This window comes from Galeopterus variegatus, unplaced genomic scaffold, assembly GCF_000696425.1.
Source record: "Galeopterus variegatus unplaced genomic scaffold, G_variegatus-3.0.2 Scaffold14746, whole genome shotgun sequence".
In the NCBI taxonomy this organism is placed as follows: domain Eukaryota; kingdom Metazoa; phylum Chordata; class Mammalia; order Dermoptera; family Cynocephalidae; genus Galeopterus; species Galeopterus variegatus.
The window spans coordinates 1-19,260 of NW_007740857.1; the positions used below are offsets into that span (position 1 = coordinate 1).

At 40.9% G+C, this 19,260-nt stretch overlaps 1 protein-coding gene across 1 annotated transcript; it reads left to right on the forward strand.

Annotated features, from left to right (window-relative positions):
- Nucleotides 1–1,803: 1,803 nt before the first annotated feature.
- Nucleotides 1,804–18,783, forward strand: LOC103582052 (G2/mitotic-specific cyclin-B3-like; the record flags this gene model as incomplete). Its single annotated transcript, XM_008563739.1, has 6 exons — nucleotides 1,804–1,827; nucleotides 9,237–9,374; nucleotides 11,710–11,865; nucleotides 14,727–14,876; nucleotides 18,116–18,246; nucleotides 18,478–18,783. Coding segments are annotated over 6 exons (669 nt in total), but the record flags the coding sequence as incomplete, so codon positions are not given.
- Between the last annotated feature and the right edge of the window lie 477 nt (nucleotides 18,784–19,260).

Sequence of the window (19,260 nt, forward strand, 5' to 3'; positions counted from 1 at the left end):
TAGCATGTCTCAGTGAGGAGCCACGCCAAACAGAGATGGCTGGCCCGCCCTCACTAAGCCGGCCGTCTCCGCCCCCACCCGAGAAAATGGAGGCAGCTTTGTTGTGGGTGCCTAGCCTGGTGTGGTGGGCGGGGGCCAGGCGGGCGGGGAGCAGTTGGGCTTCGCCCTGCAATTGGGGCTGGGCTGGGGGTGACTCACAGAAGTCGCAGAGTTGGGGCAGTCTGGCGCGCTTCACTCCGCCTCTGCGCAGTCCATTGCTGGCTTTCCTGGCCTTTGTTGTCTGGGCTGATCGCTCGTTCCCGCAGCCGGGCTTGGGCGCTCTCAGGAGTCCTCCTCTGTGTCGGCCCCAAAACCTCGAACCTGCTGCCGCTTGTTTGTCGATGTGGGATCGTTGTTGAAAGAATTATTCGCCTTTTGTTGCTCTTGGAAATGCAATCAATACTCTGGTATCACAGCGCACAGCTCACAGGATCGCGCTGTCTCCTGTCACGGCCGCTCCAGACCCATCGCCATCTTAGAACCCTCCCCTCTTCTTTTCTTTATCTCTGCTGGTGACTCTCCTTGTGTCAATGCACTCCAGTAGGTGGTGGACCATCTTAGTGGTGGTTGTGGCATCTGGCTGCTTTCACGGCAGCCATGGTTATTGTGGTGGCTATGGTAGGCCACCCACATGGAGGTGATGTTTTTGGCATGCTCCTTGGTGCTGTTGGTATGCCTGGTTGTGGGGTGTGTGTGGTCCCCGGCTCCATGCCTCCAGTCACCAGGTGGGCTCTGAGGCACTAGTGAGGTGTGCTTGGCTATGGGAGGGGGGTTCGGTCCCTAGTCCATGCCTCAGGTCACCGGGTAGGCCCCAAGGTGCTGGCATGGTGTGCCTGGTTGTGGGAGGGCTGTCTGGTCCCCTTCTCCATGCCTTGGGTCCCTAGGTGGACCCTGATGGGCTGGTGCAGTATGCCTGGATGTGGGAGTTGGGTCCAGTACCCAACTCCAAGCCTCTGGTTCCCAGGCAGGCCCCAAGGTGCTGGTGGTGTGCCTGGGCCGGAACTAATTTTTTGTCCTTTCCTTACTAATAAAAGGGGGGAACTTCCTGTGGGAACCAGTACTTGAGCTGTGTGGTTGAGCTAAATTACTGCTTTGCTGCTGTTTCCCTAGGGAGGGCCTTTTATGCAGCTCAGGGTTTAATGGTTGACCTTACAGGTACTTCCAGCTCTCTAGAGACCCAGTGGATCTGGGTTTTGTAGAAACTCTGATCTGGGACTGAGTTTTTTCATCAAACTGTACCCCATGCAATTCTTCATTCCTGACCAGACTCCTCTGAGTGGTCCTGCACTGATTGGGGGGCAGATCGGCTGTCCTTGCTGTGTCCCAGTGTTCTCCTGGTGGGCCTGTCTCCCCCACCGCCCATACTCCAAACACTTCCCATGGGATGGGCCCTGTGCCAGTCCCTTGCAACGACTCACCACCCTCTGAATGGCTCCCATTTTTCATTTGTTCTAGCTCCTCACTCCTACGTGGGTCCATGGGAACCCTATTAGTGTTCCTGCTGTCCCGGGGACCACCAAGGCCCTCTTTTCCCCTGTTGCCTCCAAGTATTTCCATCTGAAGGACACAGCTGCAGCTTCTGCTGACTCCTGCTCCATGCTCTCAGTAGTTCCAGGTTAAAGCAGCCATGGCCCAAAACCCACAGAGCAGTTTTTTCTTTCTCTCATCATGGTTTCTCTAGCCTTCATGAACTCTGTATGTCTGTCCTCCTCTTCCCCTGAGCTCCAGCAGCCCCAGCTTGGCTGTTGTTACATTTTTATAGTTGTAAATTGGTTGATTTGTGGGAGAGTGACACTGGGAACTGTCTATTCCACCATCTTGTCCAGAACTCAGTGTTTTTTTTTTTCTTTTTAATACTCTGGTTAGCTCATGGATAAATGTATAACTTTTTCTTCTTTTTGCTTTTCTTTATTTTATTGTTTTACTAAGGCTTATTTTGTTTTTGTCTGGCTTCCTGAATGGAATGCTGCCTATTTTAATTATTTCTGACTTCTTAATAAAAGCTCCAAAGATATGTATTTTCTTCTAAGTATAGTTCTGACTATATCCATTAGTTTTGAAAGATAGTGTTATAGCTCCCTTGATTTTTCTTGGTAATCTGCAGTTGCAGTGTTTATTTCCTTTTTGAGCCTGTTTTTTTTCTTCTTTAGAATAGTGCTTATCAGTTTTTTCAAATACTTTTCTTTAGTTTGGTTTATCCTTTTATTGCCAATTTCTAGATTTATTATACTGTGTATAGAGAATGTGACTAGAATGATAATTTCTGCTAACTTAAAGTTAATGAGATTTTCTTCATGGTTTCAGATATAATAAGTTTTTATAATTGATTCACTGTATCTTGTAGAGGATATAGTTCTTCAAAGATCATTATATGAATTTTGGCTTAATTATATAATTTCTGTGCTAATTTATTTTTTCTGCTTAATCTATCAAAGTCTAAGAGCAGTGTGGTAAACACCCACAATCATTGTGTAGTCAATTTCTCCTGGCATTTCATCACTCCTGCTGTCCCACCCTAACCTCCCTGCCCAATACAATTTTTTTAAACTAATGTTTATGGTATGTGTGTATGTGTAGGTATTTGTATATATGTGTCTGTTTATGTATGTATATAATCAACCCTTTTCTCCTATTCTTACTCTCCAGGAGTAACAACTATAAGTCATTTAGAGTATATCCTTCTAGTTCCTTTTTTGTTTTTTACTTTTATTAAGTTTTTCACTGTCCTTTTTTAAAAAAAAATGTTATATGAGTAATACATGAATTCATACATGAAATATGTTTTTAATGGGTGTGGGTTTTATATTTTTGCTATATGAATAGGTCATGCTAGACACATTGCTCTGCAACTTGCTCTCTTCTCTTAAGAGTAAGTCTTAGTATTTTTCCATATAAGTATAGATTTGCCACATTCTTTTAAACTGCTGCATAATATTTTATTATATGAATATAGTCTTTATTTAGTTAATTAATGCCTTTGGACCTTATTTGTTAATTTCCCCTCAAGTAAGATGAGATAAATTGCATATTTTTAGTTCATTTATTCTTCTGTTTTTAGTTAAAGCAATCTAGGCTTATAGATCAGATTATTTTTGTTTAATACATTATCTTCCCTATGATTATTTTTGACATTTCTAGATGTGGGCCTGCTTTCTGTAATTTTGTCTGGTGTATTATGAGTCCTTTCAGTCTTTCTTTGGCCCAGAGAAATTTTTGTTATTTCTTTTTTTTAAAAAAAATATTTTATTTATTGAATCAAAATCGATTATATATATTTTGGGGGTTGAACATTGAGATATGTTGATCAAAACAGTATCACCAGCATATACATTACCACAAATTGTAATTGTTCTTCATGCCCCTTGTCCAACCTCTCCCCTTCCCCCATTCCCTCCCCTCCCCCCTCTAATTGCCCTAGATTTCTTCTCTCCCTCTGAAAGAACAATGGTTACCCTGTTAACTTGTCGCCCAGATGATCTGTCCAATGCTGAGAGATGTGACCACTCTGAAATGGGTTCTGTGCAAAGAGACACCTTCCTCCTTTCTCTGTCTCCGCTGGTGACTCTTCCTGTGCAAATGCACTCCAGTGGTTGGCAGACCATCCGCACAGTGGCCGTGGTGTCTAGCCACTTTTGCAGCAGCCATGGTTATTGTGGTGGCTGTGGTGGGCCACCCACGTGGAGGTGCTGTTTTTGGCATGCTCCTTGGCACTGGCGGTATGCCCGGTTGTGGGGTGTGTTTGGTCCCCTTCTCCATGCCTCTGGTCCCTGGGCAGGCCCCGAGGTGCTGGCGCCATGTGCCTGCTTGTGGGAGGGTGGTCTGGTCCCTGACTCCATACCCCGGGTCCCTGGGTGGGCCCAAAGGCACTGGCTCAGTGTGCCTGGTTGTGGGAGGATGATCCAGTCCCCTTCTCCATGCCCTGAGTCATTGGGTGGGGCCTCAAGGTGCTGGCACAGTGTGCCTGGTTGTGGAAGAGAGGTTCAATCCCCTTCTCCATGCCTCAGGTCCCTGGGTGGGCCCTGAAGTGCTGGCTCAGTGTGCCTAGTTGTGGGAGAGAGGTCCATTTCCCTTCTCCTTGCCTCGGGCTCTGGGCAGGCCTCAAGGTGCTGGTATGTTGTACCTGGTTGTGGGAAGGGGGCCCAGTCTCCTTCTCCTTGCCCCAGGTCCCTGGGTGGGCTCTGAGGTGCTGGCATGTTGTGCCTGGTTGGGGGAGGGCAGTCTGGTCCCCAACTCCATACCCCAGATCCCTGGGTGAGCCCCAAGGCGCTGGCTCAGTGTGCTTGGTTGTGGCAGAGAGGTCCAGTCCCCTTCTCCTTGCCTCAGGTCCCCGGGCAGGCCCCAAGGTGCTGACATGGTGTGCCTAGTTGTGGGAGGGAGGTCCATTCACCTTCTCCATGCTTCAGGTCCCCAGGCTAGCCCTGAGGTACTGGTGCAGTTTGCCTCGAAGTGGGAGGGGGGTCCGGTCCCCAGATCGAAGCCTCCAGTTCCCAGGCAGGCCCCAAGGTGCTGGTGGTGTGCCTGGGCCAGAACCAATTTTTTGCCCTTTGCTTCTAACACAGGGGAACATCCTGTGGGAACCAGTACTTGAGCTGTGTGGTTGTCTAAATTGCTACTTTGCTGTCATTTCCCTAGGGAAGGCTTTTTGTGCTGCTCAGGGTTTAATGGTTGACCTTATATTTACTTCCGGCTCTTCAGAGACCTGGTGGATTTGTGTTCTGTAGAATCTCTGATCTGGGCCTGAGTTTTTTCATCAAACTGCACCCTATGCAATTCTGCATTCCTGACCAGTCTCCTCTGAGTGGTCCTGTGCTGATTGCGGGGCAGATCAGCTGTCCTTGCTGTGTCTCAGTGTTCCCCTAGTGGGCATGTCTCCCCCACCGCTCATGCTCCAAACACTTCCCACGGGATGGGCCCTGCACCGGTCCCTTGCAATGACTCACTGACCTCTGAATGGCTCCCCTTTTTCAGCTGTTCTGGCTCCTCACTCCTGCGTGGGTTCACGTTAACCCTATTAGTGGTCTTGCTGTCCTGGGGGCTGCCAAGGCCCTCTTCTCTCTTGCTACCTCCAAGCAACTCCATCTGAAGGGCACAGCTGAGGCTTCTGCTGGCTCTTGCTCCATGCACTCAGCAGCTCAAGCCTTAAAGCAGCCACAGCCTGAAATGCTCAGACCAGTTTTTTCTTTCTCTCATCATAGTCTCCCCTACCCTCATGAACTCTGTAGGTCTCTCCTCCTCTTCCCCCAAGCTCCAGCGGCCCTGGCCTGGCTGATGCTACATCTTTATAGTTGTAAATTTGGTTGATTTGTGGGAGAGAGTGATGCTGCGGACCGTCTATTCCACCATCTTGAAATTTTTGTTATTTCTTCGATATTATTACCCTTCTGCCTTTTCTCTTTGTGTGTGTGTGTGTGTGTGTGTATCTCTACACACATGTCTCTCAAGTTTTTGTTCATTATCTTCAACTTTCTTTTTGCTTATCAGTTCTGGGAGAATTTCTTAAAGTAGCTTTTGGAATAATTGATTTGGTTATTGGCAGTATCTAACATGCTGTTCACTGCCTCTATTACATATATTTTAATTAAGTAATTTATTTTTCATAAGAAATTAGTCTTTCTGGATCCCAGAGTGTTTTTTTCATAGATTCGATATCCTTGCAGATCTTGTTGAGAGTATACTTTTAAAAAGTTTATTCCAGTTCCTTGGAATAAAAAGGTTTCATAGACACTTGCTGTGATTCCTCAGAATGTTTCTCCTTTATAAATTACTTATTCTTTTTCCTATATCTGGTTCATTTTCTCTGCTCATCTTTATAGACGATGGTCTTTGAGGTTTGGAATTTGAAATGGGTTTTGCCAGATCTGTCTCCTAGTTCAAGACTAAGAATAATCTTTATATATTCTATAGTTTTGATTTATTTATCACTTCCCTTTTGTTCTTACCCATCTCCAGATAAGAATAATTCTTTATGAAGAATTGGAAGAGCATTGTAGCCAGAGGCAGTCAAGAGGGAGCGTGAAGGAGACTCTCCCTACTGTGTTAAGGGGCTTCTTGTCCACATTTCTTGTAGCTGCTAGTGTTGTAGCACTGCTAGTCTTCTCAAACTGGCAAATATGGAGCCTGATGCTGAGGGGACTGAAACCCATATCATGTGAAAAATACTTACAGGAAGTCAAGTTATTTGGTCTAGAGTGGGGAAGATTTATAGGAAATATAATAACTGTCTTCAGTAGCTGAAAGGCTTTCACAAGAAGGATTAGACTTGTTCCATGTAGTTCCAAGTGGTGGAATTATGTTAGAAGCGTATCGTCTTACATTCAAGGAAAGAAGATTTCTGTGACTGACACAACTGCTGACTTAAGTATTTATTGACTCCAGATTTCAACCATTCATTCAGATATTATCCACACATTTAGATGTTACCATTTGATACCAACATGCACGCATGGATGGCCAAGTGTCTATGTGAGGTACTAGAAGGAGACTAAACAAGCACTGGTTGTGTCATTTGCTCAAAGAGGCATTATCCTCAGAGAACTGCCTTCCGTTCCTACCTTCTTTCATTTTATTCTTTTAAATTGCCTGACTTCAGTTTCTTAATACTTAAGGTGGTAGTCATCACCTTTCATCTGCATGAGCTCTTCCCATCCCTTTCTTATGATATTCCTTTGGACAGTGTGGTAGGCAGAATAAAATGTCCACATCCTAATCCCTAGAACCTATGAATATATTACCTTACATGGTAAAGGGGAACTAAGGTAGCATATGGAATTAAGGTTACTGATCAGTTGAATTTAAGATAAGGCAATCATCCTAGGTTATCTGAGTGGGCCAAATATAAATGCAAGGGTCCTTAAATGTGGAAGAGGGAGGCAGAGGGTGATATAATGTGAGAAAGACTTGGTTGGCTACTGTTGGCTTTGAAGGTGGAAGGGGCCACAAACTGAGAAATGTGGGCTGCCTCTAGAAGCTAGAAAAAGCAAGAAATGGGTTCTTTACTAGAACCTCCAGAAAGGAATACAGCCCTGTGGACACCTTGATTTTTAGCTCAGTGAGACCCCTTTTGGACTTCTGACCTCCAGATCTGTAAGATAATGAACTTATGTTGTTTTAAGCCACTAAATTTGTGATAATTTATTACAACAGCAATAGGAAGCTAATACAAATAGATTTCTGAGAAGATCGAAGTTCATATTCCAGAAACAGTAAGAATTGTTTCTTGGTATTTCTGTTATTCAGAAACTTAACGTGTGTATTGCTGAACTGTTGTATTTAACCATCTTTTGATAATCATTTGGTCATGCAAATATATATTTCTCCAGTGCTTCTCATTGGCTTACATTTTTAGTCATCTAGGTTCCAGTCAATAAGAGTAATCTGTACAAAAAGAGGCCCACAGTAAAGAACTACTCCCTTTTTCAGGAGAAACTACAGTCCTACAAAAGCACAGTGGCTATAGGATGGAATTTCATGACAGCCACACAGATGGCCTGATAAAGAGGTGGCCCCTCTAAAATGGAGTGCAGTGTATGTACAGGAGCCAGTGCACACATCATTGCCTGAGAATGACCCTCCCGTCTCAGGATGTGACCCCCACAACCATGTGACTATCAAGTGGTCTGAATGTCTTGGATTCTAAGGGGGACTCCAGATTCAGAGCAGAGATTTGCTGATATCTTTACTGCGAATTACACTAGGGGACCCTGTGGGGTGAGGCAGTTGATGAGTTTGGTTTTGGATGGTGGGATAAAAGAGCTTGAAATTGGAGATTCCAATTGTTGTGCATGGGGACATGACCATGTGAGGAGCTGGCAGGTGGGAAGTTTGTCACTAATGTTGCTCCCAGTGCTGGACACATTTGCCAGGCTTTTGTCCTTCTGAGTTTCTGCCATGATCATCAAGATGCTCATTCCCCCAAAATTGCCTCATTTTTTTCATGATGAAATTTTTTAATGTATATATGTCTATATTAATACTCTAACAGTACCATGTGGAAAATAAGGAAGAGACAAGGATTCAGAAGTTAAAAAAAAAAAAAAAGCCCAATGAAGTGAAGTTTACAAGGAGGGTGATTCCACTCAATATAATTGTGCTTTCTTTCACTGAGTTAAGCCTAATTCTGAATGGGGAACCTTGTGTGACTATCTTTCACAGAAAGAATTTTCTGTCAAAACTATTCAAAGAGAGACTGGGTGGTATTAGGTTTGTGTGGCAGGAACTAAACAACTTTTTGGTGGAAATATTAGAGTATTCATGCATCAAATTTCATCATTCTTGAATCTTAAAAACCTGAGGGGTTATGAGGAAGAAGGATCACTGAGGATTAGGTAGGACCCCTGTGTACAGCTGGTCAAATTGTGACTGCACAAGGCCTGCAGTCAAGGCAAAAGTAGCCAGTGGAATCCATTTTGTTTGTCAAGCTATACATTCTGGCTGTGGGACTGATGTGCCATGTGGCAGGGGCATCGTTTGTAATTTATATAAAGGTATTGTCTACTTGATAAGACATGTGCTTGCAGAGCTGTATTCACCTAACAAAGGCACTGTCTTTCTTATTTGCACAAAGGTGCCAAATGAGCCATCACAAGCCCTGAGAGTAGGGCTACAGGAGTTGTTTGTTCAAGCTGGTGAAGGCAAGACAAGGATAAATAAGAAGAAGGAAGAGGGTTAATCTTACTGTGTCTTCTTCAGTCCCTCAGCTTACTCCCAAATGGTGCTATTGGTACTTGCTCCTTATTGATAGTATTTTAATAGTATATCTAGTTGGGATGATAAATTAAGAAATAAACTAAAACAAATCTCCATATTTCAGAGCTAAATAAATATGATCTCTTTTGGGAGTTCACTGTACAAGTTAATAGCAAATGGAGAAAGCAAGCATCTAAATATTGGAGATCAAGCGGAGAGGGTATGTCCACTCAAGGTGCTCAGATGGCAGAGCATCACTTTCTGGTTTGTAAGACTTGTCATGTACCCAAATGTGTAAGGATAGATAATGCCAGGGTTATCAAAGGCATGGGAGATATATGCAGGCACTTAGCTGAAGCGGTTTTCACATTCCTAGCAGGGTCCCAGCTGGTCAGGTATGGGAGCTCCACAGTCCTTGATGCTGCAGACAGTTCAGGTAGCTAGATCTATCTGGAGGTGGCTGTGGAGCTGAAAAATATGCATATTTCTGCCTTGTTTGTGTATTTCTCCAGATGAGCTTTGAGATGAGTCATGAGACCCTGTACTTGGCAGTGAAGCTGGTGGATCACTACCTAATGGAGGTAGTATGCAAGAAAGATCAGCTACAACTTCTTGGTTCCACTGCCTTTCTGATTGCAGCAAAATTTGAGGTGAGCCTAAGTCCTAGAGAGAATTTCTAATCAGATTTCTGCTAGACCAGTAAGTGAATATATAAAAATATATATACATACATATATAAACACATACATATATAAACACATTTGTGTATATGTGTGACTATATGTGTATACAGTTATATACATATGTATATACATACAAATAATTTTTTCCTACCAGATTTTTTGCCTGTCTTCCAAAAGCAGGGAAGCTGGTGTTGGTTGGTCATGGTGGTGTATTTGTTTCCTGGTACCAGCAAGGTTCTTCCATTTCTTCTTTGAAGATGTATATATGTGGACATGTGCCTAATTAAATGAGTAGTTGTTTTGAAAGCTTCCTTCTGGTCCATGATTCTCTGTCCTCCACCCTTGTTCTACCAACTCCATCCCCATCTACTGGAGTCTTGATCTGCATATACAACAAAGCATTTCTAAACTAGGGTGTGGAGACATTTCAGGGAAAATGGCTTAGTATAGATGGTAGTATGGTCCAGATAAAATAGTTATTTTTGAAGTAGCAGTAGAGAAGTGAATAGCTGGCCTTTTCTTCATGACCATAATCCATCTAACTAACTTCTTTGATTCTTTTCCTCTTACTAGGTGCTAACTGTTCTTGTTCAACTCTCATTTTTCCTTCAACTATGCTAGTTGCATGAAACCTTAGAGTTCGGTGCAGAGAAGTAGCAACTTTTACTAAGGAGTTCAGAGAACTTTGGAACTGTGGGTTTTTTTTTTTTTTGTTGTTGTTGTTGTTTTTGTTTTTGTGCTCCTTCCCTTCCTCCTTCCGTCCCTCCTTTTCTTTCTCCCTGGCTTGCCCCTCCCTCACCACCCCCTCTTTCTCCCACTCCCCAGATTGCCACGTCCCCACCTAACTGCCTTCCTTGCTAGCACAGGCTCACGCCCTTTCTTCTTCTCTCCCTCCCTAGTCTGTTGACCCGTGCCTCCCTTCCCACTTGCTCCCTCCATCCCTTAGTCCTTTCCTCTGTCTCTCCTTCCTTCCCTTCCTCACTAGCCCAGCTCCCTCCCTCACCACCCTTCCCCATGTCACTTTCTCCTTCTTTACCTCCCTGGCTCTCTCCCTTCTTCTCCCTCTCTTTTGTAGGCTCGACCTGTGGCTTGAGGAGATACTGTATGCTTAATAACCCCCTGTTAAGAATGTCCCTGGCGAACAGAAAGGGTAAGGGAGAGTAGAGGAAATAGAGAAAGAGAGGGAAGGGTACTTCATAGCAAATCTTGGAACCAGGAGCACCCCTCCTCTGGTGGCCAGGACAGAGGGTTCCTACTAAGTCCTGTGGAGGAGGGATGTTTTCCCTTCACAGAATTAAGTACAGAGAGACTTTTTGTAAAGAGAAGTGAGGATATGTGATGAAGAGAGAAGAAAGGAAGGAGTGGCTTGTGAGTAGAGCAGTGGAAGGGAGAGGTTCTTGCCCTGGTATTGCCACACTGGCTTGCTGTGTGAATCTAAACAAGTTACTTCCTTTCTCTGGGCCTCAGTTTCCTTGTTTGCAACACCAAAGGGTTAGTCCAGTCTGTGATCTGAAAATGGAGTGAGAGAGAAAGGTGTGGGAAGAAGAATAAGGTGGGCAGTGAGCTGCAGGTAGGGAAAAGAGTCAGGGGTCTTCCAGCCTTTTTATCGTCTCTTCAAAACCAAGATTCAATCTCCATAGGGCAGAGCATGGGAAGACGCACCCAGGACAGTGATTCCTTTCACCTTTAGCCTGGCCTGGACCTTTCTTGTCCAGGCCCCATGCACATGTGCACGTTCTCCCCCACCTGCAGACCTTTGTCTCTGTTAGGCTCTCTCTGTACCTGTCTGCCTCTCCCTGCTCTCTCCTACTGCCTGGTACCCTGGTGGTACCCCCTCCCAAACATCCTTACTCATTACTTAGACTAGGACACAAAGTGTGGGCTTATTTTCTATCTCTAGCTCCCCTTTCTGTGGGCTGCTTCTCTCCCTCCTCCAGAGCAAGCCTTAGATTTCCCATTCCTGATTCTTACTCATCAGGAGGGCAGATTGCTGCTTCCGAGCCCTGTACCCTATTACATTGCTTCTGGCACTATGAGAATCTACCTCACAAGGCCCTACGCTCTCTGTGGTGGTAGTACAGTTTTGGGGCAGGCCTCTCCTCTCCTTTCTCTGGTTTTGTTTTTCTGATGAGCCATCCAGATCAACCAGAAGCTGGCTCTCAGAGCTACTCTGCGGGTGTATGCCAGGAAGTGTGTTGCCTTTTATCTTTTACCTCTTTCCTCCTCTTCCTGTCATCTCTAAGCAGAGAGGAGAGGGCTGTCTGCCTTGTTGTGCCTGCCTCTCCTTCCTCTTCACCCATAGGAACCCTGTGAACCTTGTGTGGGTGACTTCCTGTACATCTGTGATGGTATTTATCAGCGACATGAGATGCTCACCCTGGAAACCGGCATCCTGAAAACCCTCAAATTTGACATCAACATTCCCACCGCGTACCACTTTCTGCGCAGATATGCTTGGGTAAGAGGGAAGTGGCACATCTTCATTCTTCCACTGCTGAGTTAGTTCCCTGTTTACTCAGAGTGGCTACCTGCATAGTAGGAAAGGGGAAGTGATGACTGGGGACAGGAGAATTTTCTCCTTTGGTCCAACCTCCTAGGTTAAAAGTTGTCAATCTTTATAAAGTACAAGGGGATGGGGCAAGTTGCAGATTTTCATGGTGTGCCTATAAGGTTTTGAGGTGAGGGCAGAGTAAGGGGGGAGAAAAGATTCTTTGATTAGGAAGGGACACATGGGAAGTTTTGGGGGGATGCTGGCAATGTTCTTTTTGTTTTCGTATTGTTATAGGAAAGGTCACATTATAATCATTTGTATTCTACAAGTGTGTGTTGTGTACTTTTCTTTTTGTGCGTTATAGGTTATATATACACATAATATAATATATATGTTATATATTATATATTATATATATTTTTATTATATATATTATATATTTTTACTTATATATATTGTATATTTTTTAATTTATATATTATGTATATTTTTAATTTATATATATGTTATATATATGTTATATATTTTTATATATGTTATATATTTTTATATATGTTATATATTTTTATATATGTTATATATTTTTATATATGTTATATATTTTTATATATGTTATATATTTTTATATATGTTATATATTTTTATATATGTTATATATTTTTATATATGTTATATATTTTTATATATGTTATATATTTTTATATATGTTATATATTTTTATATATGTTATATATTTTTATATATGTTATATATTTTTATATATGTTATATATTTTTATATATGTTATATATTTTTATATATGTTATATATTTTTATATATGTTATATATTTTTATTATATGTACCACATATATATATTTTATATGTACCACATATATATATTTTCATTTGTGCCACATATATATATTTTCATGTGTGCCACATATATATATTTTTATGTGTGCTACATATATATATTTTTATGTGTGCTACATATATATTTTTATGTGTGCTACATATATTTTTTCATGTGTACTACATATATATGTATATATTTTCATGTGTACTACATATATATGTATATATTTTCATGTGTACTCTCTCTATATTTTTTCATGTGTACTCTATTTTTTTGTGTGTGTACTCTCTCTATATATATTCTTTTTCATGTGTACTCTCTATATATTCTTTTTCATGTGTACTCTCTCTCTCTATATTTTTTCATGTGTACTCTCTCTATATATATTTTTCTCATGTGTACTCTCTATATATTTTTCATGTGTACTATGCATATATATTTTTTTCATGTGTACTATATATATATTTTTCATGTGTACTATATATATTTTTCATGTGTACTATATATATATTTTTTTCATGTGTACTATATTTATTATTCATGTGTACTATATATATATATTTTTATGTGTACTATATATATTTTTTCACATGTACTATATATATTTTTTTCACGTGTACTATATATATTGTTTTTACATGTGTACTATATATATTTTTTATGTGTACTATATATATCTTTTTTATGTGTACTATATATATCTTTTTTATGTGTACTATATATATTTTTTTCATGTGTACTATATATATATATTTTCATGTGTACTATATATATATTTTTTTCATGTGTACTATATATATTTTTTTCATGTGTACTATATATATATTTTTTCATGTGTACTATATATATATTATTTTTTCATGTGTACTATATATATTTTTTTCATGTGTACTATATATATATATATATTTTCATGTGTACTATATATATATTTTCATGTGTACTATATATATTTATTTTTTTCATGTGTACTATATATATATTTTTTCATGTGTACTATATATATTTATTTTTTTCATGTGTACTATATATATATTTTTTCATGTCATGTGTACTATATATATTATTTTTCATGTGTACTATATATATATATATTTTCATGTGTACTATATATATATTTTTTCATGTGTACTATATATATTTATTTTTTTCATGTGTACTATATATATATTTTTTCATGTGTACTATATATATTTATTTTTTTCATGTGTACTATATATATATTTTTTCATGTGTACTGTATCTATACATATATTTTTCATGTGTACTATATATATATTTTTTGCATGTGTACTATATATTTTTTTCATGTGTACTATATATATATTTTTTCACGTGTACTATATATATATATTTTTTAATGTGTACTATATATATTTTTATGTGTACTATATATATATTTTTTCATGTGTACTACATATATTTTTTTTCATGTGTACTATATATTTTTTCATGTGTACTATATATATATTTTTTTCATGTGTACTATATATATTTTTTCATGTGTACTATATATATATATTTTTTCATGTGTAGTATATATATATATTTTTTATGTGTACTATATATATATATATATTTTTCATGTGTACTATATATATAAAGCTCAGATAAGAAAAGGGAAGGGGTTGTTTTGGAGCACGGACCACCTTCTAGGGTGGAGCCAGGTATAACAAAGTCACAGTTGGGGACTTCAGCTCTTCAAAGAATGACTTGAACACGAAGGGGAGGTGAGAGGGTACCATCAACACACTTGATAATTCGGTAAAAAACCCTAAAGGTGGCAAATTTCCCTGCTAATTTCAGAATTTTCCCTGAAGAGTCTGTGGTTTTGTGGGTAGGGACCTTAGGGTGAGTCATGGTGGCAGGAGAGGCACACTACTCAAGCAGAGATCCATTTAGTCTTGCGGTGAGATAAATGGAGAGGGTGTCTTCTGCTTGGTGCCAGTTTTCTGATTTGATTGCTGTACCAGTCTTCTTATTGCCTTTAGTGTGTCCGTGCCAGCATGAAGACACTGACCTTGTCCCGCTTCATCTGCGAGATGACCCTGCAGGAGTACGACTATATTCAGGAGAGGGCTTCCAAGCTAGCTGCTGGTTCCTTGCTCCTGGCCCTTTACATGAAGAAGCTCGGACATTGGGTAAACACTTGTGGGAGGGATTCAAAAGCACAGGGTTGGCTGAAGGGGAAGGTGTAAATGAGAGCTGTTTTGGGAAGCTCTTGGTGACAAAACTGTCAGGTACCCACAGTTAGGAATTCTTTAACACCTGGACAGTTTAGGGGCAAGTTTTCTGCGGCAATAGTTTTGAAATATTTTGTTTCATTTTTCTTAGTCACAGTACCTTTTGTTCCAAAGAAAGCTTACCTGTAAGTCCAATATTACAAAACAGATTAATGCAAAGTTATTCCGGTTGTCATGGGGACGGTGGGGGGGGGGGCTACTACTTATCCCTGCCCCATTCTACCCCTGCCCCTTGCAGTCCCCTCAGCAAAGTTGGCACCTGAAGGAGCTCATTGGAAGAGGGTTTGAAAAACACTGACCCAGAGAACAGGGTAGTATAAGCAACTGTCCATGTATATAATGGGGCACTTATTGGCATGACTATAGTGCTCTCCTCTGAAGAGGAAGGCCTCCAAAGCCTTCTACCCCAGTGCAATTAAAATTCATATTTGATACTTTCTCACTTTTATGAAAAGTTGTGCAGAAAAGCAACTTTAGAGAACTTTGAGTTCTTACTGATGTGTAACAAGCAATCGAAGTAGAAAGAGAGTATGCTTTAAATGCAGCCTCCCTGCCCAACTGCTCCTAAGCCCCACCTACCCAGAAATCCTGGAGCCACTACTGATAGGAAAACCTCTGTGTGCTGAGAAAGAACTGCATAAACAGTTGTGAACTTGGACAAGTCATATTGAAATTTCTTGGGACAGAGAAAGTATTCAATAAATGGTAGTGATGATGATGAAAGAAAATAAACAGTAATAATGGCTAGCATTTATTGAGTGCTTAGACAGTGACCGAAGCACTTTGTGTATTAATTCATTTAATCTTCACAACAACCCTACATGATCAATAGTATTATCATTATTTTACAGATAAGAAATAGCTTCTCATGTTTACACAGCTAATGAGAGGTGGAGCTAGGCTTTGGGAACTAGGAGTGGTGTTCCAAATCCAAACCTACTGTATAATCAGAATGGGTGTGGCCATATCTCTGGAGCTCTGGTCCTGGAGGCCCCATGCTGAGCCAGGCTTTGTCCCTTGCATCCTGCAGAAGTTCAATGGGTCTCCAGGGAGACATTTGAGGGGTCCAGCGCAGCAAACTGTATGCCAACTAGGATAAAAATATTTCAGTGTTTTAACACTTGGTGGCTAAACCGTGAATATTGGCTAATATCCCTAATCTGAACTTGGGTAGTCTGGCTCTACAGTCCTCTGTGTTATGTATACTGCTTTTCCTATAGATAAGGAAGCTTCACAGAAAAGGTGACTTTTGAGTTAGGTCTTGAAAGATGAGTAGGAATTCGTGAGAGCAGACATTTTGGGTAGAAAGAGCAATAATCAAAAAGACATGAAAGCACTAAGGAAGGAGAATGATGTGTTCAGGGCAGAATAAGACATCTCCTATGGATAGAGCAGAGGGAATATTAATAGGGAGTGGTGAGAGAAGAGACCAGAATGGCAAGTTGTGGTCAGATTATGAAAGGACCTTATATGCTATACTGAGAGACTCACTTTATACTAAGGCATCGAAGGTTGTTTTTTTTTTTTTTTTTTTTAGGCAGCAGAGGGAATATTAATAGGGAGTGGTGAGAGAAGAGACCAGAATGGCAAGTTGTGGTCAGATTATGAAAGGACCTTATATGCTATACTGAGAGACTCACTTTATACTAAGGCATCGAAGGTTTTTTTTTTTTTTTTTTTTTTTAGGCAGGGAAGTGACATACTCCTGTTTGTATTCTGGAAATAGTACTGGCACAGTAGTATAGAAGGTATATTAGATGAGAGAATGTATAAAAGTGGGAACACCAGCAAGAAAGCTGTTGTAACAGTCAAGGTAAAGCATCGAGGGCCTGAACTGACAAAGTGGCAGTGGGGCTCTTTAATCTTAATTTAACAGACCCAATATACTGTGTTACCCTAGTGTGTTACTCTCCTGCTCAGCATGCCAGTGACTGCCCTATGTGGCATTGGTTTCCAAACAGTATTTGGGGAGCCCTGGGTTTCCTGCAGAAATGTCCCAGGGGCTATGTAAAAGGTAAAGGGATCCAAATTGGTGGGCTTCTTAGCCCCTACCCCTACTTCTGGGTAAGATATTTGGGCTTCCAGGTAAGATACTTATAAAAAAAAGGAGTGCAGGGAAAATAATTTGACATTTTTAGAAAACCACTGGATTATAGAATAAATCCTCTTCCTTTCTCTGCCTGTTGAGCTCCCACTTGACTTTCAACACCCACTGCAGACTTCTCCTCCTCTGAAATTTTCTGTGACTCTCTCAGCTGGAGTTCATGGGTCCGGCTGCTTTCCATGCTCACTTCCATCATAGCACTTCCCACATGTTTTGTAACTCTCTGTTTGCATGTCTGTCTCCTCCACTGGACTACAGACTCCTCAAGGGCAGGTGCCTTATTCATCTTTGTATTCCCAGCCTCCAACATAGGGCTTGGTAATGTTAATCTAGCTAGCATTGTTTGGGTACTTACTCTGTGTTAGACTCTATTCTATGTGAGATATATACACAGTTATTTAACTCTATGATGGAATTACTGTAATGATCTCCATTTGGCATATTTAACTAAGAGGCTAAATAACTGGCTTAAGGCCATGCTGTTGGTGGAGCTGGAATTCGATCTGAAGCATTGTGCTTCCAGAACTTTTGCTGTTAAACATTGCTGTATTGCTTCTGCCCCATGATAGGCATCCTTAGAGTTGAATGAGAAAATGAATATATAGAATGATATCTGTTAGAGCCACAGGGGAGGAACAGCCTTAAGTTCCTGTTGGCTGTTGAGATGGAACTTCAAGTTTGTTCTAGGGTTGGCCTAGCCATTGGCTCTGGACCTGAGAGTGAGTAAATTACAAAATCAGTTCTGTTCCTTAGGATTTTGGTGGATTTCAGCTTATATGAACACTTGTGACCAGGGCTAATATATAACTGGTACATATGAATATAGCCATCCTTGTAGTTTGTGGCTTAAACCTATTCTTCTAGATAGTACCCTGTAACAATTGGTCAGTATCTGTTCTGGATGAGTCTTGGAATGTTTTGAATATCATTCCTGTCTATATTGTGGGTGGGAAGTTTAGACTTGGTATAGCAGAGATGGAGGGAAGGGTATGGTTCTTGTAGTAGAAGTTACTATTCATGCTGCTTCTTTCAGGCCCCTGCCCTGGAGTATTATAGTGGCTACAAGACCTCTGAGCTTCACCCCTTGGTCAGGCAGCTGAACATCCTGCTGACTTTCCATTCTTGCAGTAGTCTCAAGACTGTGTATTCCAAGTATTCTCAGCAGTAAGTATCAAGCCCTGGTTGGGTTGGATTTATGCTCATTCATGGGGAAGCTTTAAAACACTAAGCTTAGACTAGCCTCTCTTAAGAGAAAAGGATTCAGAGACTTTCTACCTTTTCTACTCTAGGGTTAAAGCAAAATAGAGAACCAAGGGCTCTATGTCTCACTTGTTCCATAATGGCTGTTTGGCTCTGGTCTATTTTACACTGAGCATATCCCTCTTCCTTTTGCAGTGTCTTTTTTGAAGTCACCAAAATCCCCCCCTTGGACATGTTGAAGCTGGAGGAGATTTTGAATTGCTAATTGTGAGGCTGAGGGCCTGGTACTCAGACAGCAGCCACCAGGGCCAGGCAGGCATGTTAACAGGCTATATTTATTCCATGCTTGAATTTGTCGTTTGATCACTATTCTTTACTTTTCCTCTCTGTTTATATTTTCCCAAACTGATAATGTTGTAAATATTTAAATTGTTTTTATAAAAGAGAAGAAATTATCATATTTGACTAGAAACTTAATAAAAAAATTAACGATTGTTGTTACATCTCACCTTCCTTCTTTTTGCTCAGGACCCCCATGCACAGCCCAAGAAACTCTTTTCCTGCATAGTAAAGGGCTGTGCTCCAGCATTTAGCTTATCCAATTTCCTCCTCTGGAGGCTTTCTTCTCATGAAAAAAGGAATTGAGCTAAGTGTGAATTTCATAGATGGGTCTGTAGGAGAAAGGTCCTGGGGGGTGGCACTTAGTCCAAGGAGAAAGACCCCTACCCTACAGGCGGGGCTCAGTGTTCAGAGCTGGGGCAGCTGGTAGTATAGGGTAATACCCTTTAGTTCCAACTTCAGGTTGCTTGCTTTTCTTTGCCTCTTCCTCTATGATGAAAAGATGCGGATCAGTATTTTAACCCAAATGTAGCCCTACTTTCATAATTCAGCAGCTTTCTGTAGTCTAAATTTGAAAAAAACTACTTGGAGTGGTGTGTAGAAATCCTTTTTGGCTCTTATCTTCTACCAAGAGAAGAA